The sequence below is a fragment of the Geotrypetes seraphini genome, chromosome 2, assembly GCF_902459505.1.
Source record: "Geotrypetes seraphini chromosome 2, aGeoSer1.1, whole genome shotgun sequence".
NCBI classification, from domain to species: Eukaryota; Metazoa; Chordata; class Amphibia; order Gymnophiona; family Dermophiidae; genus Geotrypetes; species Geotrypetes seraphini.
In genome coordinates, this window is record NC_047085.1 from 432,201,329 (window position 1) to 432,228,293 (window position 26,965).

The window sequence follows — 26,965 nt, forward strand, 5'->3', positions numbered from 1 at the left end:
TTCTTAATGTTTTTTGCTAGATTCTCTTCCATTCTGAGTTTGGCCTTTTTGACTGCTGTTTTGACAGTGAAGGTGCCTCTTTGGATTAGGCCCTTCGTCAGTAGTGCAGAGACTTGAGCCAGAGACTGAAGAGATGTAAAAAGGCTTTTATTAAACAAGCATATATGCTGGACTTCTGGGCAGAACTGGCTGCATAAACAGAAGACCCCGAGAATTTCGGACACAAAGGTTATATAGGGTCCTAACCAGTCCAAACCAGTCTAACCAGCTCTGACCAAAAGGTAAGAGCAGAGAGAAAAACAAAACCATAAATCCATCCTATAATCTATACAGCAGCATCCTGTTGCCTCCTGGCCGTGCCTGGCACTAAGACAGATACATAGAACAGGCCTGCATGTATACGTGATTTCTCAGAGCAATAAAATGGAGTCACAGGTTGTTATTTGTACCAATTATAACCCACTGATCTAAAATGGAGTTTCTTCATCTACACCGTGACCCAGCTATGTCAGCTAGCTAGGGATCCTTCAGACAGCTTTAGACTATTTGGCCAAGTCTAAATCTGTCAAAACAGCAGTCAGCACCCATTCCGTTCTCCCTGTCCTGCAGTAGCCCTTTTCCCTTCCTTTTACCTACCCTCCTCCAGCAGCACCCCTTTCCTGCTCCCCCTATCCTGTAGTAGGCCAGCCATCAGTAGCGTTTCTCATTCCCCCCTCCCCTCTCCTCCCGGGTCTCACACAGCCGTTGGCAGGAAGCGATGTCAGCAATGGGTAAAATCGGCACTGCAGACTCCTCTTACGCGCCGTAAATCAAACCTCCACAGACTCCACCGCTGCGCACACACCGCGCACAGAACACGACCATGGAAGCAGAAATCACGGCGGCAGGGATCACGCCGTTTCAACTATGCATGCGTGGGTAAGGGTTTTATTATATTAGATATGCAATACATAGAGGAACAATTTTCAAATATTGCATAATAATATAGCATATTTTTGTATTTTACTTGCAGATTTGATATCAATTGACATTTTGGGGCCCTTTTACTAAAATGCATTAAAATTTGGAGTTAACTTGGCTTAATGCAAAATTTTCCCACAGTACTTTTTAGGGCATTTCAATTTTTTTTCAATTCAGGTCATGCACTAATATTCCCATTAGTGTGTGGTATCTCCTGGGAAGCGGATAATGCTCCCATGTTTGCTCTGCATTATCCAGTTAGCAAGTATTAAGTACAACGCACTAGCTGGAAAACATTTACATACCCACCTTAATGCCAGTGACGGATTAAAGGGTAGGCCCAGTAGGCACATGCCTCGGGCCTGAAAATATCAGGGGGCATTATGGGGGGGAAGCAAAACGGGCAGGGGGTCCCCGACTGCCTGGTGAGGTCAGCTTCCCTCCCTTACACTCCTTCACTGCCCTCTTGCCCACCGCCCGCAAGCGAACTGAACCCAGGCCGTGGGGCTCTAACACGGCCTGGGTTCAGTTTGCTCTAACACTGTGCGCGCCGGCTTCCTTTCTCGTTACGTAGGCAGTACAAATTATGCTCGTTGCTGCACAGATAGTGGAACTGGCACTTGTGTGGTAGTCAGCACAGAATGCGCTTGTGCAGGGGCACTGATCATAGCTTCTTAGTTGGAGAAGGTAGTTGCTTTGCAGCAGCATTGGAGGAGGGGGGGGGAACAGTTGTATGCAGTTGTATGCAGTTCCCCCAATAGTGACAGTACAGAAATAGCTGAGGTAGAGTTGGACGTTAAAGTAGATGACCCTGGAGTAGGGCTGGGAAGAGGAGTCTCAGTGTTGGAACTGGCTAAGTGGCTATTCCCGAATGCTTGGAAACTGACCCGAAAGTTTAAAAATTATCAGGAGGTTAATGACCCCTGAGAGAAAAAACATCGGCACGAGGTTCCTCAGAGAGGATAAGGAGGCTAGTAGGCCAAGGTCTAAAAGCACTCCTGGTAATATTGGCAAATAAAATAAATGGAAAGTAAATATAATACGGGAAGGCACAAAATGTACGCAGCTAAAACATGCAGAAAATAAACGCATATAATAGATGTATATAAAAATGCGTACGATATACGCTGAAGAGAAAACCAAGACGGCTTCTCGCCCTGTGGAAAATGAAGAACTGATGGTCCAGCAAGCTGGGTGAGAAGGTACCTGCGCAGTACAGGCAGCGTTTTGATTTCTTAGTGACAGTTCACTTTGGATGGTCTGTGCCAGGTTCATGGATGATGTCAACCACATGTGAGAAGATGCTGTCTGAAGAATTATATACCTAGAGAAATCAAAACACACTTTTCTCTCTAGAGTAACAGATCAGTAACAGTATGAAAAAAAGTTTAGCACAGCAGTTAGCATCATGATCATTTGCCAAAAACCAGGCTGAATTAATTTTATTAGTGTTCAACTGATGTTTATGTACTTATTATTTATGGCTTTTTATGAATGTTTGGATTTTATTGTTCTGTCTACAGTTCTTGCCTCTGACATAGCCTTCTGGTGAAAAGTGGCCATGTCAGGCACATGCTTTGTTTAAACTAGTTTGCTTCATATGTTTGTATGGTCTGCTGTTCTTGCATTGCAGATCATTGCCTCCCTTATGTTCTAGGGTTAAGTGATTTGCCCAGAGTCACAAGGAGCTGCGCTGGGAATCAAATCCAATTCCCCTGTTTCTCAGGCAACTGCACTAGCCACTAGGCTACTCCATTGCTCCCTCGTTATAATTTTGTAAGTGTTTTGGTTGGGGTTTTTTTTTTTGTACGTCCCATGCACTAATGGAAAAAGTAGCACTGGATCTATAAAAAATAAAATAAAAACATACCCCCCCCCCTTTACAAATGCACAGCAAATGCTTCAATGCCCATTATACATGCCTCAGTAAATTTGGGCTTAGCATGCGAGAAAGTACTGAGCTTGTATACAATAAGCTCAGATTTTGCCCTGCCCTAGTAAAAGGGCCCTTAGGATTTCTTTTAAATTATAGTTTTGATCTGGCAGTTTCTTCCTAAGCCTTTGGGCCCTCATGTCAGTAGAGAATGGCTTGCATTGGTGCAATGAGCTTGCACATATCTTGCCTAGCCATTGTAATGATGGTTCGTAATCAGAGTTCAGCTCCCTGCAGAACCTGCTACATCACAGCTAAGCAAATAGCTGAAGCTTCTTTTTGCCAAAGGGCTGTGAATATTGCCTCCACAGCATCCACAAGCCCAGGCCTTAGAAGATCTGAAACAGGAAATGAACCAGACTAGCATATGCAAACATGCTTTTGAAAGATTTTTCTCAACTCTTCTTTGTAACAGTGGAACCACCTCCTGAACTACCACAAAAACCTGGAAAATGCCCAGAATCAGAGAAAGAAGCTTGGATACCTTTCCGCGATTCCTGTTATTTATATGAAGCCTCCTCTATAGAATCCTGGTCCGAAGCCTCACTGGAATGTCTCCAATTAGGTTGGTATCTCCCATTGTTAGAAATATGGATTCCTGATAAACAATAGTAGTTCAGTTATATAGCTACATTTAGATATATTCTCAAATTTCTAGAAATTGTGCAAATAAAAGAAGTTAAACACTTCCATCCAGAGTTTGGGATCTTTCATGTATTTTATAGATCAAATATTCCCTAATGAAGATTGACTATAGCTCTGCTTTCATTGGAAACAATTTTAAACTGACTTTGGGGTAGTTGAAGCAGGTTCAAAGTACACATGAGAATGTAGGCATGGGTGTCTCTAAATAAAATCTCTGTATTGAATTCTTCTTCCTTGATATAACCCTCTGCCTTTTAACCTGTAAGGAGGGCATGACAATTTTCAAATAAGCTGTTTATGTTACAAAATACCAATTTATCCATGTAAAGCATGTTAAGTACTTGCCTTCCTATAACTTTTAGAAAATATAGGGGGGTCAATTTCAAAACAACTTATGTATTCAGCATTCAGTGCCAACTATATATATAATTCCTGCTGAAAATGATTGCTGCTTATATATCAAATCAACGTATGGCCAGAATACGACCAAATAAATGAAAGTGGCAGAGAGAGGGGAGAGGGTCCTAACATAATTGTCCTCATTCTATCTAGGAAACATGCATTGAGGTGTGCAAATGGGTGTCCAGTTTGTAGTCCACACATGTAACTTATTTCTTGAAGCACACTATGCCAAAAATGTCTAAAAACTTTGATCTGTTAGTCCTCCATAATGCTTAGCTGCAATATACATAGTAACATAGTAGATGACGGCAGATAAAGACCCGAATGATCCACCTAGTCTGCCCAACCTGATTCAATCTAAAAATTTGTTTTGTTTTTTTTCTTCTTATCCTTAGCTATTTCTGGGCAAGAATCTAAAGCTCTGCCCAGTACTGTTCTTAGGTTCCTACTACTAAAGTCTCCGTCAAAGCTCACTCCAGTCCATCTATACCCTCCCAGCCATTGAAACCCTCCCCAGCCCATTCTTCCCCAAACGGCCATATACAGACACAGACTGTGCAAGTCTGCCTAGTACTGGCCTTAGTTCTTCAATATTTACTATTATTTTCTGATTCTAGATCCTCTGTGTTCATCCCATGCTTTTTTGAACTCTGTCACCATTTTCTTCTCCACCACCTCTCTCGGGAGCGCATTCCAGGCATCCACCATCCTCTCCGTAAAGAAGAATTTCCTTACATTGCTCTTCAGTCTCCAACCCCTCAACCTCAAATTATGTCCACTGGGATGCACCAGGGTAGGGTCTAAGGCTCTGATTGGCCCAGGCACCTAAGGCCCCACTCATAGTAGGGGCATTAAGTACCCAAGCCAATCAGGGCATTAGGCCAGCTTCCCATTGCATCCTGGGATACACTGGGAGGGGTCTAAGACTCTCATTGGCCTGGATACTGGTATCTGGTATCAGGAATTTTGGCAAGAGGAAGTGGACATCCCTCCTGCCTATCACAGTTGGGGGAGTATTATGGGTATCAGGGAAGGAGGGAGTGGGCATCCCTCCTGCCTATCTTAGTTGGGGAGGGGTGTTTTGAGTGTCAGGCAGATTGGTGGGGAGGCTCTGTCTGATTTACCCAGCTCAGCTGACTGTGGAAGGGAAATTCCCCCTGCCCCCCAATCAGCTGAGCCAGCAGCATTCTTCAGGGATCCCTGCTAACTCACGATCAGCTTATGGCTGCAGCGATCTAGCTGCAATGATAGGCGGTGCAAATGTAGGCCTGGAAAATCCAGCCTCCTATCATGGCTGCTTAGGCCTGATTCTATAACCAGTGCTTTTAAGGCAGCCGTCTACATTGACGCTGGTTACAGAATGGGTGGGCCTTCGGCGGAGCCTGTGAGAAGCTGGTACTTAACTAGTTAGTGGCAGTATTCAGACCGCTAACTGGTTAATTAGGTGACTAAAGTTAGGACAAAAAAAAGTGCCACAAAACTGCTGCTATAGATTGTGGTGGCCTTTTTGAGGCCAGACTCACGATGGGCAGGAACTAGTGGGAATTGCTCCTGCTTATAGGACCCCCTAGACCGGTGGTTCCCAACCCTGTTCTGAAGGACCACCAGCCAGTTGGAGTTTTGAGATAGCCCTAATGAATATGCATGAGAGAGCTTTGCATTTAATGGCAGTGATAGGCATGCAAATCTGCTCCATGCATATTCATTAGGGATATCCTGAAAACCTAATTGGCTAGTGGTCCTCCGGGACACAGTTGGTAACCACTGCCCTAGACCATAGGCCACCAGGGATGCTAAGAGGGTCTATGAAGATGGGGTGTTGGGGGGGTAGAGAGAGGGTAAATCGGGATCGTGGGACAGGGGATAGTGAGGAAACTGAAGCACCTGATTCTTCTTATGTGGTTCTCAGCCAATATTCAGCTAGGGCCTGCATGAGTATTTTATGCAGGTCCCACCTGAATATCAGCTGGGATTCATGTAAGCTCCAACAGCCAGCATATTGTGAATAAACAGAAATACAGTTCCAGAGCACAGATGTGGCCCAGCATTGAATATTTGAGGCTAATTCTACCTGTGACAGTGTTTTTTAAAAATGCTGACTGCCACAGGTTAATTATTGGTCAGATAAAAAGAAAATACAAAACAGAATGACCCAGAAACAACTGTCATAAATGCTCTGGAAAATACATAGAAAAAAAAAGAGAAATGGATACATTTTCCAAAAATGTAAGAACATAAGAATTGACTGAATGTAAGAACGCATTGAGAATACTGCTATGATAGCCTAGGACCATTCATACCACATTAACACAGAACACTCATTAACATCACACCATCAATATCAGAAATTATAAAACAACGGAGAAAAATAAACCTCAAGTGTGGGCAGTGTTCCCGCTAAGCTGCGCTGGGGTGCGTTGACGCACAAAATATTACCTCGCAGCGCACAAGTTTCTCGTCACAGCGCACACAGTGTAGAGCACAGTTCTTCAACCGCCGGTCCGCAAACAAAATCTTGCCGGTCCGCGAAGGATTCGGTCCCCGCCGCAACGAAAGGCCGGCGTCAGCTGACTTGCAACTTCCTGTTGCAGTCGCTGTGCCGGGACTCCTGCCTTCGCCGGGACTCCTGCCTTCCACCGCGTTTGCCTCCTGCCTTGTCTCCGCACCTCCAGACCAGCAGCGGCAGCTGTGTATGCTTTTAACTTCGGCACAGAGCTGCCCCTAATCAATAGTTTAGCGCGGTTTCATAAGGCAGCCTCGGGGCCTTTGCTAGGCCGGCCCACATCGCATCATCGAAGCGGGCCGGCTATCAAAGGCCCCGAGGCTGCCTCATGAAACCGCGCTAAACTATTGATTAGGGGCAGCTCTGTGCCGAAGTTAAAAGCATACAGAGCTGCCGCTGCTGGTCTGAACTCTTGGGCCGCTGAAGGAGGGCAAAAAGCAGCTGTCCTGGAGGTTTCTCTTCCTCTCGCCTTTACAGGTTCCTTTTTTCCACCTTTTTTTTTTTTCCTTCAAACGGCAACGGGCCCCAGCATCGACATCAATCAAGTAAGTTCCACTGTCAATCAAGCGGTTCTGCTCGGCCAAAGCTTCCCCTGTGACATGAGCCACCCTCAGGGGAAAGAAAGTGACCCACAAAGGTGAGGGGAAGGGGGGCAGATGATGGAAGTTGGGGGGGGGAGAGAGAGAGAGAGAAGGGGCAGATGATGGAATGGAGGAGATGAGAGAGAGAGAGAAGGGGACAGATGATGGAAGTGAGAAGAAGGGAGAGAGAGCAGAAGGCAGATGGATGTCAGTTGAGAAGGGAGAGCAGATGCTGAATGGAAGTGGGGAAAGAACACATACTGGATGGAAGGAGGAGATAAATAAAGGGGGAAGAAAATAGTAAGATAATGGAGGGGTGAGGGAAAGGGGTGACAAGCTGTGTGTAGACACAGTGAAAAGAGGGAAACGGGACTAAATAGTAAGAAAGAATTTAATTTAGATGGAGGCAGAAAATAGAGAAGGAAGACCAGAGAAGAAAAGGGAAGAGAGAGCAGAGAATGATCAGATCTGAGTGGAGGAAATGAGAAGAGAGATATGCTAAAAACCACAGGGGGGAGGGAAGGATAGAGATGCCAGACCATGAGGGGAACAGAAGGAAGATGATGGATGCTAGACCAAATTGGGGGGTGGGGGGGGGCAGGAGGAGAGATGGCAGGGAAAGACAGACAGTGAATGGAAGGGGCAGATGCTGGACTGAAGAGACAGAGAAGGTTATCATGCTGCTGTACCGGGCCATGGTACGCCCTCACCTGGAGTACTGCGTCCAGCACTGGTACTTTAAGAAGGACACGGTACTACTCGAAAGGATCCAGAGAAGAGCAACTAAAATGGTTAAGGGGCTGGAGGAGTTGCCGTACAGCGAAAGATTAGAGAAACTGGGCCTCTTCTCCCTTGAGCAGAGGAGATTGAGAGGGGACATGATAGAAACATTCAAGGTACTGAAGGGAATAGACTTAGTAGCTAAGGCAGGGAGAACGAGAGGGCACTCTCTAAAGTTGAAAGGGGATAGATTCCATACAAACGTAAGGAAGTTCTGTGGTAGAAAGCAACATATTTATTTGGCTCATAACTTGCTGGCGCCCGATATTTTTAGCTCACAGTGAAAAAAGTTTGCTCACAACACCCGCCCGCTTAGAGGGAACACTGAGTGTGAGAGGCCGGGACTACACAAGTGCCCGAGTCTATTCACATCATCACTGGTTTATGAAAAAACTCCGTGTACATTTAAATCAATACTTCTTCATTCACACTCAATAACTTCTTAAGAGTTTTCAAAGAATTTTCTCAAAAGTGTTTCAGGGTGATATATAAAGACATATTCATGGCATGAACCAGATCCCAAACTAATCAAAAACAGCACGAGGGCTACAGCTCAGCTAAACAGGTGTATGCAATTTGTTGAGGCATGGAAATTTGGAGCACAAGAATGAGAACAAGCAACAACTCATCTGAAAAAACGGAGTGTCCCAAACGATTCTCAGTCCTTTATCCCGACAGAAAAGTCCTTCTGTTTCGCCTAAAAGGCTACTTCAGGGGAAAGATCCAATGTCCAAAAAATCTCCTGCTTCTTTCAACGCCACAAACATGCAGCTGGCTCCTCCAGCTGCATGTTTGTGGCGTTGAAAGAAGCAGGAGATTTTTTGGACATTGGATCTTTCCCCTGAAGTAGCCTTTTAGGCGAAACAGAAGGACTTTTCTGTCGGGATAAAGGACTGAGCATCGTTTGGGACACTCCGTTTTTTCAGATGAGTTGTTGCTTGTTCTCATTCTTGTGCTCCAAATTTCCATGCCTCAACAAATTGCATACACCTGTTTAGCTGAGCTGTAGCCCTCGTGCTGTTTTTGATTAGTTTGGGATCTGGTTCATGCCATGAATATGTCTTTATATATCACCCTGAAACACTTTTGAGAAAATTCTTTGAAAACTCTTAAGAAGTTATTGAGTGTGAATGAAGAAGTATTGATTTAAATGTACACGGAGTTTTTTCATAAACCAGTGATGATGTGAATAGACTCGGGCACTTGTGTAGTCCCGGCCTCTCACACTTGAGGTTTATTTTTCTCCGTTGTTTTATAATTTCTGATATTGATGGTGTGATGTTAATGAGTGTTCTGTGTTAATGTGGTATGAATGGTCCTAGGCTATCATAGCAGTATTCTCAATGCGTTCTTACATTCAGTCTGACTTACACGATTGAATTCCCATATATATTTAGAACATAAGAATTGCCATACTGGGCAGAGCCAAGGTCCATCAAGCCCACTATCCTGTTTCCAACAGTGGCCATCCCAGGCCCCAAGTACCTAGCTAAATCTGAAGTAGTAAAACAGATTTTATGCTGCCTATCCTAGGAGTAAGTAGTGGATTTCTCTAAGTCATCTCAATAATGACCTATGGACTTCTCTTTTAGGAAATTATCCAAGCCTTTTTAAAACCCTGCTAAGCTAACTTTCACCACATTTTCTAGCAATGAATGTTCCAGGGAAGATGCATTTAATAATCCAGTTTTCTAGAAGAGAAGTCAAATTTTGGAAGATGGGTTTATTTACAAACATTTATATCCCACATATCCCAAAATGTATGCAGGTTATCATGTTTGTAAAATATGATTTTTTTTTAAACCCCTTAGAATATAAAGTTAGACTAAATGGATAAATGACATTACATTCACTTTCATGCTGTCAATATTTATTTATTTATTTATTTTTAAATTTTCTATACTTTTTTTTTTCCAAAATGGTTTACTAGAAGTTACATACATAAAATATTAAGAGTCTGTACAAAATAGAAATAAAAACAGACAAATTCAGCCTTGCATAAAATCATTTGCTCAGAGAAATGCATCTACAAATAGTTGAGTCTTTAACATTTTCCCAAATGAATTCCTCTATTTACAGAAGCTTCTTTGGTATCCATAGAAGACTCAGCAGAATCCGACTTTGTCTGGCAGCACATGGAGATATTGCATGACAAATCTAAAGGTTTTTGGATAGGAATGTACAAGAATGTAAATGGTAATATTTTTGGATTTATACCTGATAAGCATCATAAATACGTCTAATGTCAAGGTATACAACAGCTGTAAAAGAATGAGAGTAATTTTAGGACGTGTGATCCAAACCCAGATGAAAGGGAAAGAAGTGAAAAGGAAAAACATCATAACTTTCTTCAACTGAGAACAAGTTCTAATTACACATTACTTAGGGAGATAAAGTTTTAACAATCTCCTGCTCATGTAGCAAATGCCCCTTAAACAGGACATCATAATTAAAAGTGTGTTTGGGGGAGGGCGGGGGTTGCACAATGGCAAAAATAGAGAATATACAAGGGAAAAAGGGGATTTTTGCTCATAAACACAATGCATTTTCTACGGCTTTCATGAGAAATCAACCCATGGTCAGAAACAACAGTGTGTTGAGGCAGCCTTAACTACTGCACCAGAATCCAGCACACTGATGTCCTGGGTGGATAAATTGTGTTTGCAGAGACTAAAATATGTATTTGGCCCTTGGAAAACTAAAATACCTCAGCTCCCCTCACATCGATGCGCAGATGAACAGAACTAACCCAACTTGGTGTAGTGCAGTGACTAGAAGGGAAAAGGGGAACTCAAATCCTGATCTTCGGTGGCTCAGATACAGGGTAATAAATATTTACGGATAAAATATTTTCTACTACATATCTCAACATCACAAGGGGAGTAGCAAAGATGTTATACACTCTCCATTAAATGAAGAGCCCAAAAACCCACTTAGGGAAACAGAATCTCCTATTGCATTCAGGAAAGCACTGGAAAGAAAAAAATCAGAACATATTAGATAACACAGGGGTACAGTGTCCTAAAAGACCTAGTCAGTGAGGTAATGCCGTTATCCTCCACTGCCAGGCATTTAAATGAGGTTCGTTAAAACCGACTGCGTCCGGAAGGGAAAAGGGAGTAAACATAAACCAAAAAGTTATTTCTCACATCTTAAATGAAAAAGACAGCATACACACAGACACTCACTTCCTCTCCAGCAGAATAACGAGACAGCAAAACATACTGTGTGGGGGCCATTAACAAATTATTGCAATGAATAGGTATTATTTTCCCTGATTTGTACAAATGAAAGAATGGGGTGGGGGGAGGGGGATTTTATTATATGGTATATGTGTTATGAGGTATTGAAGGGATGGGAGGGAAAGGGATAATTATTTGTAATTTAAAGAATTGTAGAATTTCAAGTGATTTATTTAAGTCAAAATAGTGTTATTTTTTTATGCACTTGATGTAAATTATAAAAATGAATAAAGAATTATTTAAAAAAAACCCAAAAAACATACTGCTGAGAATTATAAACATCTTATACACAGATACAATTCTAAAGACAGATAGACAACCCTAGCATCAGTTTAGACCTTCAGCGTTCAGTTGCACCGTGTCATACACAAAAAACTCTTAGTACTGACAACGGTATAAGTGAAAAAAAAAACCCTAAATCTCCTCTAACCATAAACAAAACATTGGCCAATCAGCATTCCTATGATCCCCACCGTGGTGCTCAGAGCGTAGCTACTCTGCTAAATAAGACAGTTTCTCAACAGAGAAAGTACCCCCCTGTTGGGAACGGTAATCTCTTTAACAGCAGCTGTCATCCGATGCCACCTGGGGATGGGAGTTAATGCCTTCTCACCATAACGCTTAAACATAACACCAATAGAGCCACCTATAGAGCCGTGGCTTCCCTAAGGATATCCTTTAAAGTTTCCTTATCAGCATGCTCTCGAGTACATAAATTACCCATGATCCTACCTTAGTGAGGAATTCTCCGGTCTCCGGTTGGCAGGTTAGTGAACCCCCCCCCCACCCTCAGAGTCACAGGCACCAAGGCCATTGTTGGAAAAGATTCACCTGCACAAAGAGCAACCCCCTGGTCTTAATAGGGGAATTCTAACTGAGATGCGAAGGGAGAACAAGAAGCACATCAGGTACACACACACAATTATGGATCATAAAATATACAGAAACCGAAGCTTCAGGGAGATTTCTATCTGATGCTTAAAGCATCATCATCAAGAAATGACTCACTGTGGCACACAGATCTGCTTCCTTTTACTGAGAAGTTTGAAGGCCAAAATGACAAGCAAAGGTCAAAAGATATTGATTACATACGTCACAGGATGCAAGCCATAGGTCATATGGTCCATGGACAAAAGACACATTACACAAGCCATAAATCACAAGGTCGTAATGTCATAAAAACCCTTTACCTTCAAGCAAGGACTAGATCAGTGCTTAGCCCTCCCTGAAGGCTGCTACTTTTATGGTGTCAGGGAAGTGCACTAAAGTTACCCTCTATGATTTATTCTCACATGATCTGTTAGATTTAGCAGTGATAAGCAGAGTTTGGTGTTTACTAGGACGAAGTAAAAGGGATTAAAGTTGGCCCACCCTGAGGTGGTTGGATTACATAAGAACATAAGCAATGCCTCCGCTGGGTCAGACCTGAGGTCCATCATGCCCAGCAATCCGCTCACGCGACGGCCCACCAGGTCCAGGACCTGTGTAGTAATCCTCTATCTATACCCCTCTATCCCCTTTTCCAGCAGGAAATTGTCCAATCCTTTCTTGAACCCCAGTACCGTACTCTGCTCTATTACGCCCTCTGGAAGCGCATTCCAGGTGTCCACCACACGTTGGGTAAAGAAGAACTTCCTAGCATTCGTTTTGAATCTGTCCCCTTTCAACTTTTCCGAATGCCCTCTTGTTCTTTTATTTTTCAAATGTTTGAAGAATCTGTCCCTCTCTACTCTCTCTATGCCCTTCATGATCTTGTAAGTCTCTATCATATCCCCTCTAAGTCACCTCTTCTCCAGGGAAAGGAGTCCCAGTTTTTCCAATCTCTCAGCGTATGAAAGGTTTTTCAAACCTTTTATGAGACGTGTTGCTCTCCTCTGAACTCTCTCGAGCAACGCCATATCCTTCTTAAGATACAACGACCAATATTAGATGCAGTACTCAAGATGCGGACGCACCATCGCCTGGTACAGCGGCAGGATAATTTCTTTTGTTCTGGCTGTAATATCCTTCTTGATTATACCTAGCATTCTATTCGCTCTCTTAGCGGCCACTGCGCACTGTGCCATCGGTTTCATTGTCATGTCCACCATTACCCCCAAGTCCCTTACTTGGGTACTCTCATTCAATAACTTATTGAATGAGAGTACCCAAATTATTGAATTTCCCTCCCATCGTATAATTGTACCTTGGGTTTCTGCTTCCCACATGTAATACTTTACACTTCTCAACGTTGAACTTCATCTGCCATCTCGTTGCCCATTCCCCTAGTTTGTCCAAGTCCCTTTGCAATTCTTCGCAGTCCTCCTTTGTCTGAGCTCCACTAAATAGTTTGGTGTCGTCCGCAAATTTTATTATCTCACACTTCGTCCCTGTTTCTAGATCATTTATGAATATGTTAAATAGCAGCGGCCCGAGCACTGAGCCCTGCAGAACACCACTCGTGACCTTCCTCCAGTCCGAGTAGTGGCCCTTCACCCCTACCCTCTGTTTCCTACCCTCTAACCAGTTTCTGATCCATCTATGCACGTCTCCGTCCACCCCATGGTTCTTCAGATTAGTTCTTCAGATTAGTTCCTTTTAGCAGTTAATTTTATATTTCCTGCCTTCCTGTAGATGGTCAGAGTGACATGATGATTGCTTAACAAGCTCCTATTGCCTATGGCACTTGCTTAATATGTTCTAATAAGTTTCTGGGGTATAGTGCAAGCTTTCTATCATATCAAATCTTATCTGATATATCAGAGCAATCTTCTTTATGTCTGAATTTCACTATATATGTTTTCCTGGGGGGGGCCTAATCTTCATGTAGCCCCTTTCAGGGTCTACAACATCCCTTGGAGACAATACGGAAGGCACAAACAATGACAAATAATGGGGAGCCAAAATGGGATAATTCAGAATATTAATAAATACAGTTTAAATAATGAATAAACTTCTATGGGTAACAAATGTAGACTTCTGTTCATCGTTTGAGGGGTCTGTGTGTGCTAGATGTGGTAAAGATGGCCAGGGAAAACTCACTGGAGCAGTTCCTGAGTCACTGGTGGGTAGAGCTGAGTGCAGATGACTGATACCGTGTTTCCCCGAAAATAAAACACTGTCTTATATTAATTTTGGGCCCAAAAAACACACTAGGACTTATTTTGCAGGATGTCTTATTTTTCCCTGGTGCCCTAAACCTGAAGGTGCTGCAGTAGAGATGACTGAGACAGAGACTGACTGAGAGAAAGTAGAATCTAGGACCCTGAGACAACTACCAGGAGCCCCCGTTTCAGGTTGTGCTGCAGCTGCTGTAAGCAACTGATAAAATTGCTTGTTCTGTTCCCTGTAGGTAGTGGAGACAACCGAGACAAAATGCAGGTTAGGGGGACATTCAGCAGCCGCAAGGAAGCTTCTGTGTGGCTGCTGCAGCTGATAAAATTGCTTTCCTGCTCTGTCAGCCGCTGAGACAATGCACATGTTGGAGGGACGTTCAGCAGCCGCAGGGAAACTTTCGTGCGGCTGCTGTAATTGTTTTTCCTGCTCCCTATCGGCAGTGGAGATAACTTCCGGGACACACGCAGGTTGGAGGAGGCTTCTTCGTAACTAGGGCTTATTTTCAGGGTAGGGCTTATATTAATTCCTACCCTGAAAATCATGCTAGGGCATATTGTCGGGGTGGGTCTTATTTTTGGGGAAACACGGTAGAAGTAGGGTGAAAAAGTAACATGGATATCTGAAGAGGAGGAGACTGGTAGAGGAAGAAGGACAAATTGGGCCTAAAATCTCCAACAGCCAGTATAACTCTGAACTGATCACCATATGAAAAAGCCTTTTAGGATAGGCCAGAAAGAAGTGGAGGAGAAACAGGCAGTTCTGATGCCTTATCAGCTTTTTCAGGTGGTGAGACCAAGACTCCCTGCTTTCTCATCTTTTCCTAGCTTCTGATCTTATTGGTTGCTTGTCCAGCTGTGCAAGTGCACATATGTATAGATGGATGATGGATGGAAAAACAGACATACAGATAAAATCTCAATTATAGGAATGGCAATTTGATCAAAATTCATTAAAAAAATGGGAGAAACTCAATGGATAAAATGGCTCATTAGATGAGTAAATATCTGTTTATTTTGGACAAAACCTAAAACAGTAAAGAATATATTAAGCAGAGTATATTACAAGAGCAAATATTTTTAAACCTTTTATGAACATTGCCACAAATCTTTCAAAGTTGAAACAGCTCTCTTTCTTTTCTTCCACCATTCTAGTATTGCCTCTTTCCTTCCCATTGTCAAGCATATTCCCTCTTCCTTCCCCACTTACACACCTTATTTCTTCCCCTCTCCTTCCAGCCTCTTCCATTTATTCTTCACCTACTTCCATTGTCTCCTTCCCCTCTTCTCCCTTCCTTTCTGTCCACCCCTTTTCCTTATGGGATCCATTGACAGCTTGGCCACACACTGTAGGCATTCTTTCAGTGCTGGGCTGGCCTTAAATCTTAAGTTAGGCACTGTTTATAGAATCATTCCTAGCAGTGCTTAAACTAGACAGGCACCAGTGGGCACCCTAGCCTTTGATGCACCAGGGGCATAGCCATGGGTGGGCCTAGACAGACCTTGCCCACCCAGTTTAGACTCAGGCTCATCCACCCAGCAGCCTCAGACTGCCGGCCAGCTTACTGTAGAAAGATTTATGGATGACTAATCAGTTACATAAACTAATACGGGCATGTTTTAGTCAGATGCTAGGGAACCCATAATCTCCTTACCCAAGGTTCGTTATTTTGCCAGTTTATACTAAGAATAGAGACCCAGGCATTATGAAATACTTTTATTATGAAAATAGAAAAATATAGTTCATAAGCCAGCAGCAATAACTTATTATTGTTCACAAAATATCCGAATACATGCATATATCTCATTACATAATTATCACAATGAGTAAAACTAATTCTTACACTCTAAATAATTCCTTATAACAATAATTCCTGATTAGCAGCAAACTAATCCTTATCCTAAAGACAATAGGATTCCCTCTCTAACCCAGCTGAAAAGACATATAATTCCTTATCCTCACCTTCCAATTAGGCCGTAGCACAGAATCAGGTGAACTGGAAGACGTCTTTCCTCCGCTCAGCAGATATGGAGATCCTTCTGTTTAGGAACAGTCCGTCAGCAACTGGAGAAGCTGTAACTTAGGTTGGCAGCAAAGGTTTCCTTTATGTGATGGAATCCAGATCTGTTTAAAGTCCGGTTTCTCTCTCTCTCAGGCAGAGAGTCACAAGAGGTAACTTTTCAGGTCTTAATTATTATAGAAAATGCAGAGTAACCTATGATAAGATGCGAGTTCCCTCACATCCTGGCACAGACTAAATTATAATTAGCACATTTCACTTGGATCTCGTCAGATGACCTCTCCGGACCAATCCAGAAACATAACTTAGATGAATAGCCTTTCTGTATAGAGTCTCGCTCAGGCTGTGAAACAGAGGCGTGTTCGTTAGATAAGAAGCACATGAGCCATAACTCTCCCAATATTCACATAGGCAGAGCATGTAGGCATAGCTGGATGTCCTTGACTAGAATACAGTTCTGGTACATACCCAGAATGCATCAGGCAGAAACAGCAAAGATGTATTCTTCTTTCTCTTCTTGCTAGATTTAGGCTGGAATGATTTCTTGCAAACAATGGTTCAGGCTTGATGATGTCAGAGAGGCCTAACCTTCGGGTGCAAATAAGGAAACACCCCTACAGTACCTGCTGGTCAGCTCTCTGCCACATCCTTTTCCTGGCATCTACTCCATTTATCCCCCCCTGGAGTAGCATTTTCTGGCATTTCTTTTTATTTCCCCTAACACGTCTACGTTAAATTTGTTATAAAATTTGATGGGTAGCGGCAGTGATTCACAGCACTGTCCTGGCACTGACCCCGACACCTTCTCTCCACTGCGGCCTGCTCCAGCAGAAACAGGAAATTGTCAGAATGAGTGGGCCACAATAGAGAGAAGGAACCAAGGTTGGCAGCGGGACAGCGCTGTGAATCGCTGCTGCCTCCACCCGGCAACTTTTATAGCAAAATTTTTTTTTAATTTTTTTATTTCTTTATTGAATTTTCAGTTCAATTCACAAGAATAATCTTGTTCCATGCAACATAGAGAAAGAAACAATTTTTTACTAATTATACAAAACTTATCGAAATACAACGTTATCCCTTCCTTAGACCACAATTTAGGGGGTGTGATAATCATATAATATTGGAGAGATTAAATTAAAAAGTACCTTCAAAGGAAAAAGCTTAGTGTGGCGCGGCTACCATCTAATTATAGTCCATTCTTAATCAGTCCTTAATGATCTTTTTGACTTTTAGGAACTCCTTCAAGTGGTCTGGAGAAAAAAATGCATACTTAATTCCCAAATACCTCACCAGACATTTACAGGGTTAGGCCAAAAGAAACGTCACCCCCAGTTGAAGAGTGTTTCTTGATGTAAGGAAAGGAAATCTTTTCTTTGCTCTTGAGTAACTTTTGAAACGTCTGGATACATCCAAATCAGTTGTTCTCCAAATAGTTTTTGAGAGTTCTTAAAGTATAATCTTAAAATCATATTTAGATGTTGCTCAAAAACAAAGAATGTTAGAAGCGTAGCTCTTTCAGTATCTGAGTTCAAAGTTTGTTCCAGAAGAGCAGTAACATTACCAAAATCAATATTTCTCTCGTCCATTATTTTTCTCCATCTCTCTTTGAGGAATCTTTTTATTCGGCAGATAGTAAATCTTATTTAAAGGAGGAATATTATTAGGGGAAATTTCCAAATTTTAAATTAAATATCTTTTGAAAAAATCTATAGGCGGAGTTCCAGGTGGAATTGGAAAATTCAAGATACGAAGATTTAATCTCCTGTTATAATTGTCAATTTGTTCTAGTTTTCTATGTATAGAGGAATTATCTTTGATTGTTGCTATTTTAAACAATTGCAACTGCTGTATATCATCCTGCATCTGTTTGGTTTGGTTTGAGAAGTCCATTTGTACTGAGTAGACAGTTTTAGTAAGGTTATCAATCTTAGAATTAATATCTGTTACCGCCTCAGTAGTTTTAGCCATTGCAATCTCCAGCCGCTGTAGGAGTAACCAAATGTCTCCTAAGGACGCCTCCATGGGAGCAGGGTTAATTCCCTCTCTGATGGTTTCAGCTGCCCTGCCATTACTGGCTAAGTGCCCTCACCAGGAAACCCCGTTGAATCCCTTCCGGGGTCATAGATCTCCTGCAACTGAGCCCCGGCAGAGGCTGGACACACGGGGTTAGATGGAACTGGAGGGGATAAGGATATTTCAAGTCCTGAGAGGTGAAAAGGCTCTCCACCACCTTCCCCCAAAGCCAGATCACTTCTTCCGGTATCCTGGGTAGCCGTCGGCAGAACCGCAAAGAAGCAGTTGACAGTTTGCTGGATGGGTGTTGAAGAAAGGGCTGGCGAAGGTACGGCCCTTATCACCCCCTTCCTCTTTGAATGCGGCATTCGGGAAGGCAAAACAAGGTAAAATAATTCAGTGGAAGGCATTGGCAATTGTCGGGTCTTTCAAACTGCTCCATTGCGATTCTCACACCGCCGCCATCTTGCCATCCCCCCCCCCCCCCGAATGATCCCTTTTCTCCTTTTATAGCAAATTTAGGGTAGTCATGCCGGGGAGGGGGGGTAAAAGGAAATGCTTGTCGGGGGGGGGGGAATAAAAGGAGTAGATGCCGGGAAAGAGACACGGCAGAGAGAGACAACCAGCTGGTACACTGGCCGGCAGCAAGATGCTACTTCCACTAGAGTGCTGCTTAGAAATTAGGCCCCTTTTGAGACATGTCTGATTCATGGAGGGGTAGAAGGCAGAGTGGGAGCGATATTAGACTTAGGGGAGGGAGTGGGAAACAGAGAGATGTTGGACTCAAATGAGAGAAAGAGGGAGAGATGTAAGACTCGGGGATGGGGTAAAGGAAGGAGGGAGGGAGAGATGGACTTGTGGAGGGCAGAAGTATAGAAGGAAAAGAGGGAGAGGTGGCAGAGGAGGCTAGAAGGGGGACCGAGAAATATGGACTTGGAGAAATATGTTTGGAGGAGGACAGAGGGGGTACACTGTCTCCCCTCCCAGTTGCTACCTCTCTTTTCGGTTGTTACCTCTCTGTCCTCCTCTGGTATGGCATCCCAGCTGCACAGGCTGAGGTGGGGGTGGGGGAAGGGGAAGGAGGGAAAGAGGGAGATGCCCGTTCTTTATGGGGATCAGGCCTGTCCAAAATTGGCTGTGTTTATGCTAGGGTTTACTTGTCTTAAATACCAGCACCTAAGGCACCAACATGCAAAACATGCCCAACCAAAGTCCGCCTCTAACCATGCCCACTTTCTTATAAGTGACTTGGGCTAGGCGCACTGAGCTAAGCACCTCAATTTAGGCGAGTTTTATAGAGTCAAGACCTCTCTGCCCCAAGACATGTTCCCTGCAAAAAAGACCCCTACATTTTAGCATGCAGTTAGTGTGTGTACATTTGACAGTTACCACTGGTTGCCTGAGCACATCCCAGTTTATGACATTTTAAGCGGCATTAGGTGCATATTAGCACTTAACACAGCTCAGTAAAAGTGCCCATTTTATGAATAAAAATTTCCTGGATTGATTCTTTTGTGGCACGATATCTGTGCCTTGCTTTTTTTGTTCTTTAACTTGATGCATTGTCATTTAATATTAGGGGACTGGCTATGGCTTGATTCATCTGTGGTTGATTATGTCAACTGGAACGAAGGCGAGCCCTCAAATCACGAAAGGGAAAACTGCGTGGAAGTTTATTCCAATTCTGGATACTGGAATAACATAAATTGCAACGTAAACAAAGGATATGTTTGTAAAAAACCGAAAAGTAAGTGATACACCAGGTCACGTCTAGTTTTAAGCTTTTGTGTTCTTTTATACTGTATTAAAAGGAAGCTCTGGAACGAGGAGGCATAAGATAAAGATGAAAGAGGACAGACTTGGGAGTAATCTAAAAAAATACCTCTTCACAGAAAGGGTGGTGAGGTGGGGGAGACAAAGACGGTATCTGAATGAGGCAAGCACATAGGAGAGGAAGGATGAGCAGATGAAACCGAATGGCCTATCCATTCTGTCTATGTATCAATGTACCTGTGTAACCATGGAAATGAAATTGAAAAAAAGCTAATGAAAGAAAAGAAACAAAATTAAAGACCCCTCCCCTCAGCATGCTGCAAAATAGAACATTGTTGCTAATTGGTATTGCTGAGTGCCAGCAAGAGCTATTCTGTGGATTCATTTATGCTGCAGACCTTTTATGGTGAGAGCAAACTTACCCCTCCCCCCTTTAACTAAGCCATGATAGAGGTTTCTACTGCGGCCCAGAGCACTAAATGCTCCAACGCTGCTTCAAAGCTCATAGAATTCCTATGAGCGTTGGAGAAACATCGGAGCATTTAGCGCCCCAGGCCGCAGTAGAAACCTCTATCGCAGCTTAGTAAAAGAAAACCTTAGTCATGGTTCTTTCTATAATTGTCATATTTAGATGGTTTCCTTTGTTGTTTCATACATATGTTTTGTTTGTGCTGTCATATTTAACTCTCTGGGAATTTCTTCAGTGTCATTTACAGGCTTGTCACTGTATCTCCTATAGTTATGGGATACTAGTACAGATTTTTAATGTGGAGTGTATGGCACAGTGGTTAGAGCTACATCCTCAGCACCCTGAGGTTGTGGGTTCCAATCCCATGCTGCTCCTTGTGACCCTGGGCGAGTCACGTAATCTCTCATTGTTAGTAAAAGGAGCCCATAGAGTCCTGGCAGGAGAAGCATGGGCAGACAAAGGGAGAAAAGAGAAGCTGGGGAGCAAGAACAGAGAAGGAAAGAACGAAGTAGCATAGAATAGGGGAACAATCTAGAGCAGGGATTCTTAATCAGCTAAGCCTTCAACCCCAAGCAATGAAGAAAGAATCTGTGAGGGAGTCTGTAGGTGCACAGACACTTTCTCTTAAGGATACTCCCTAATAGTCCTACCCAATGAGGAAGTGACTTGGGAGGGGTGGAGCCAAAAGAGCCGAAACTAGGAAGTGTAAAAGATAGGGGCACAGCCAGGTTAAGGGGGGCCCAGAGGGAAGCCGAATTGCCCAACTATATTTGCTTCCACCACCTGCAACCTGCAACTATGACAGTCAGGAAGGCCCAGTGTCACTGGGGACTTTGAAGAACTATATGCTGGATCCAGATGGTGAATGTGTTTTGACTAGAGACCAGTTTATGCCATGGCCTGCAAGAGCAGGACCATGGGAGGACTTTTTACTTACACCTAATGACTAGACTGCATTATTTTCTACTTGCCTATGAAGCTAATAGAGTTCCATACCTAACACTTTAATAAAGTATTATTATTGTGCTGACCTTGACCACTGTGTGGGTCAAGTTTATCCTGGCTTGAGGGCCCGTCTCTGTGCATGATACCACAAGGAGAAACATTACGTAGACAGTAGTCTTGAAATCTAAGGCAAATTATTGAAACTTTCTAGATAGAGTAAAGGCAGTTAGGGAAATTATTGGTAATACTAGTCTTATAGCCCGTTACATTAACAGGTGCTAGAATATATGTATGTGTGTCTGTCTTTATTTTTTTTCTCTCTCCTTCGCCGCTTTCTGTATTTCTGTCTTTCTTTCTTTCTTTTTTTTTTTTTTCCTTGGCTTTCCACCACCACCCCTTGCCTGCTCCCCCTGTCCATTCTCCCTTCCTTTTACCTCCCCTGTGTCCTCCACCACCCCATCACTGCTCACCTTAACCAGCAGAAGCCCTTCTCCCTTTGTTTACCTCCCCCCTGTCCATCATCACCTCCTTCCTACTCCCCCTGTCCAGCAGTAGGCCTCCCTTTATTTTTCTGCCCCCCCCCCCTGTCCATCAGCACCTCTTCCCCTGTCCATCAACCCCTTTTTCTTGCTCCCCCTGCCCAGCAGTACACCTCCCTTCCTTTTTCTGCCCCTCCATTTCCCTGTGCTGCAGCATTTCCCTCCCACCCCACTTCCCTGTGCAGCATTTTCTTCCCCCCCATACCTTCCTCCTTACCTCCATGCCCTATCATTCTCTCCCCCTCTGCTCCCTTTCCTCCTTCAACTTCATCGGGCAGAAGCAGCAGCAGCATTTATAATTAATTGCTGTTGCCGGCTTCAGGTCTTCCTCTCTGGCGGGTACTGTCTTCATGAAAACATGAAGTAGGCAGGACCCTCCAGAGAGGAAGGCCTGAAGCTGGCAACAGAAGCGAATTTTAAATGCTGATGCTGCCTGAAGAAGTCAGGCCTTAACCACAAAGCTGAGGGGGGGGGGGGGGGTTGGAGGTTTTAAAATGTACAGCGGCGGCGGTGCGGGAGGGGGGATTTGAAAAGCCATCGGCCATGAAGTATGCCGCCTGCATACTTCTAGGCCAACGGCTTTTCAGGACTTTAAAAACTTGCCTGTTTTATTTTTAAATGCGGCCAGCAGCCGCCGCGGCCGACATCCGCCTCGGGGGGGGGGGGGGAGAGAGAGAGCTTCACGCGCATGCACACTCCTACCTGCGGTGTCCTACAGCGCACGGAAAACGCAACACGCAGATGGGAGTGCGCATGCGTGGCTAGCGTTTTATTATATTAGATACATATGTACTACTGTAATTTTAGGGCCAGCTCAACTTACTTCAAGACGTGGGGCTCTCTCCTCTTCCACCATACGTCTCTACTACCATGAATGAACCTGCCTCAATGAACTCTCTCCAAGTGCTAACCACCACTCTGAAATGTATTATCTTCTTTAAAAGGGGATTAGTTACATAATCAAAGTGGCTATCACTGGGTTCAGTTTTAAGAACATAACCCTAAACATTTTCTAACTAGAGAATAAATAGAGCAGTTTTTATTTAAATTACTGTGTCAGTAAGTTAAAATACTGTAATGGAAGTGTACTGTAGTTCATGAAATGTATTTACAAACACATGATTATTTATGTTCCAATGTTGTATAATGTTTAATGTACAATTATCTTTTTTTTTTTCTTTTAATAGCTATTGAACCAACTGAGAAACTTCCAGTTATGAAACGTAAGTCTGTTGTTACAAAGAAATTAAAGCAAGACCCATGTGTGTTGCACACTCTTCATGTCCAATGTTATCGCATAATACATTCTAGATTGGTGATTTGCATAGCTATTTTTAAATGAATAGGTACATTTTCAACTGAGCATTCAACTGGGTTACACCATATGCTTATCAAATCGAGTAACAGTGGCCAATCCAGATCTCAAGTACCTGGCAAAATCCCAAAAGAGTAAAAACAGATTTTATGCCGCTTATCCCAGAATAAAGAGTAGGTTTTCCCAAGTGCATCTTAATAATGGCTTATGGACTTTTCTTGTAGAGATTTGTCCAAACTTTTTTTTTTAAACTCTGTTAAGCTAACTGCTTTTACCACATTCTCTACAATGAGTTTCAGAGTTTAATTGCATGTTAAGTGAAGAAATATTTTCTCCAATTTGTGAAAGCCCAGACCAGATGTATTCCACATATTAACAAAAGTGAAAAGAAGAAAAAACAAGAGCCAGCATGGTTAAAAGGTGAAGAAAAAGAGGCTATTAGAGCCAAAATACATCCTTTAAAGATTGGAAAAAAGATCCAGATGAAGAAAATAAAAAGAGACATAAGCACTGACAAGTTAGATGCAAAGCATTGATAAAGAAAACTAAGAAAAAAATATGAAGATAAACTTGCAAAAACTCATAGTAACAATTTTTAGTTATAACAGAAGCAGAACACCTGTAAGGGAATCCATGGGACTGCTGGATGATCAAGGAGCAAAAGGAGTGCTTAGAGAGGATAAGATCATTGTGAAGAGACTGAATAATTCTTTGCTTCAGTCTTTATAGAAGTTTTAAGAGATCAATCTGAACAGTTAAAGGTTTTCAAGGGTGATGATGCAGAGGAACTGAAATAAAGCTCGGTGAATCTGGAAGATGTACTAAGTCAAATTGACAAGTTAAAAGTGATAAATCACCTGGACTGGATGGTATACATTGCTGATTTGCTGTTAATGATCTGTAACCAGTTGCTACAATCTTCTGTAGTACATGAAAATTGGAGGGTGGCCAATTTTTTAAAAGGGGTTAAAGGGGAGATCCAGGAAATTACGGACTAGTAAGCCTGACTTCAGTGCTGGGCAAAACAGTGGAAACAATTATAAAAAATAAAATTGTGGAACATGTAGACAAACATGATTTAATGAGACAGAGTCAGCATGGGTTCAGCCAGGGGAGATCTTGCCTCACCAATTTGCTTGACTTCTTTGAAGGTGTGAATAAACATGTGGATATAGGTGAGCTAGTTGATGTAGTGTATCTAGATTTTCAGAAAGCTTATGACATAACCGAAATGGGGACATAAGTTGCCATTCTAAGTAAAGCCAGTCCGGAAGATGATCCAAGACTTCAGGAGGGATCCAATACATACCCTGACGCAGTATGAAAGCTTAATGGTATCTATAAAATTTTGGAAAATTTACCCCACCCGCCACAATTGGTTTTTGCAAAGATACTAAAGCTATTCTAGCAGTTTTACCCAGCCAAATAAATTTAGTGAGAATTCCATTCAATTTCTTATAAAAGGACCTCTGAAAATAAATTGGCAACATACTCATTTGGTAGCAAACTACAGGCAAAATCATCATCTTGACAGTTTGGACTCTCGCCCACCAAGAGAGATGTAATGGGTTCCAATGCTCACACTCTTTTTTCACTCTTAGAATAGTTAAGTTCTGGAATGCGTTGCCAGAGATTATGATAAGAGCAGTTAACGTAGTTATTTTTAAGAAAGGTTTGGACAATTTCCTGGAGGAAAAGTTCATAATCTGTTATTGAGACAGACATGGGGGAAGCCATTGCTTGCCCTGGATTGGTAGCATGGAATGTTGGGTTTTTGCCAGGTACTAGTGACCTGGATTGGCCACACTGAGCTAGATGGAACATTGGTCTGACCCAGTAAGGCTATTCTTATGTACTTAGTAGCTTCTTTACATGCCTCCTATTCCCTGTATTTTTGGAAGAGTAAACAGGTGATTTACATCTACCCATTTCACTCCATTCAGTATTTTATAGACCTTCATCACAGTGGCGTAGTAAAGGTGAGGGCAGTGGGTGGACCGCCCTGGGTGTCATGTCAGTGGGGGTGCTATCACCTCTCCACTCTGCCCCGCCACACCATGCCACACTCACGCCATCCCTCTCCCCCACCCTGTACATATGTAGATCTTTGCTAGTACAAGCAACTTCTCCTGCCTGTTTCCCCTCTGAATCACTTCCGGGGGCATGGGTCCAGGAAGTGACAACAGAGGGAAATCCAATGCTGGCGTAATGAGCATGCTACAGAAGCGATTTGCACTGGCGAGGATTTAGAGGTATGGGAGGGGGAAGGGAGAGCTTTAGTGTAGAATGGGGGCGGGAAGGAGCAGGGGGGTGGGTGAGTAGAAGGTGCAGGGGTGCCAATAGGAAGGCACAGGAGTGTGTGAGGGGCACCACTGCTCCAAGAACCACCTACTCTTACTACACCACTGCTTCCTCATATCTCCCCTCAGCCATCTCTTCTTCAAGCTGAAGAGCCCAAGCCTCTTCAGCCTTTCTTCATAGGGAAGTCATCCTATTGACTTTATCATTTTCATCACCCCTCTCTGTAACTTTTCTAATTCTAAATATTTTTTGAGATGCAGTGACAAGTTGCACACAGCATTCAAAGTGTGGTTTACCATGGAACAATACAAAAACATTATAATAGTCTTAGTTATTTTTCTCCATTTCTTTTTTAATAATTCCTATCATTCTATTTGCTTTCTTGGCCACTATTGCACACTGAGGGTTTCATCAACAACGATACCTAAATCCTTTTTTCTGTGTGGTGACGTTTAATGTGGAACGTTGCATCATGTAGCTATAGTTTGGGTTCCTCTTCCTTACTTGCATCACTCTGTACTTGCTCACAATAAAGGTCATCTGCCATTTGGATGCTCAGTCTACCAGTCTTGTAAGGTCCTCTTTCAATTTTTCATTTTGTGTCATCAGGAAATGTAATCACCTCACTTATTGTTCCCATTTCCATATTATTTATAAAAATGTTAAAAAGCAGCAGTCCTAGAACAGACCCCTGGGGAACACTACTATTTACCCTTTTCCGTTCGGAATATTGACCATTCAACGTTACTCTCTTTTTTCTGTCTTTTAACCAGTTCTTGCATTCATGATAGGACATTGCCTTCTATCCCATGATATTTTAAATTTCCTCAGGAATCATTCATGAGGTAATTTGTCAAATACCTTCTGAAAATTCAAATACCCAATATCAACTAGCTCACCTCTGTCCACATGTTTATTCACCCCTTCAAAGAAATGTAGCAGATTGGTGACAGAGATTTCTCTTGACTAAAACCATTACATTACATTGGTGTCTTCTATCTCGCCAACCATGCTGGCTTTGTCTCAATTAATTAATTACAGTGGTCCTTGGTTTAAGAGCATAATTCATTCCAGAAGCATGCTCTTAAACCAAAACACTCGTATATCAAAGCAACTTTCCGCGATCAGCTCAGCGGCCCCTTTTTCAGTACTTATACCTGTTTTGACTTGGTCTAAGTCAAAACGTATAAGTGCTGACTAGGCAACCTGTCAAAAGGTTTGTTTATACCTGCTGTACGACTAAGTGTAGGTCGGCCTATCTCCCAACCTTTCCCCTCCTCTAAAAACGCCTCTTTTCACAATATGCGTTTAGAGGTAGTGGAAAGGCCTAAGCTGGTTTTAGATACGTCTAAAACCAGCTTTGGTTATGGGTACTTGAACGATCAGGCTTTTTGATCATCTGAGTACCCATTTAGGCCACTTTTTAGATGTTTTTTAAATTATGAGCCCTT

The 26,965-nt window shown here is 42.8% G+C and overlaps 1 protein-coding gene across 1 annotated transcript in view; it reads left to right on the top strand.

Annotated features, from left to right (window-relative positions):
• The window catches only part of MRC1 (mannose receptor C-type 1), a 239,932-nt gene that overhangs the window by 209,786 nt on the left and 3,181 nt on the right, over positions 1-26,965 (top strand). Inside the window, 4 exon segments of the mRNA XM_033932883.1 lie at positions 3,309-3,458; positions 9,884-10,000; positions 19,752-19,919; positions 23,086-23,121. Coding sequence (XP_033788774.1) covers positions 3,309-3,458; positions 9,884-10,000; positions 19,752-19,919; positions 23,086-23,121 — 471 coding nt within the window.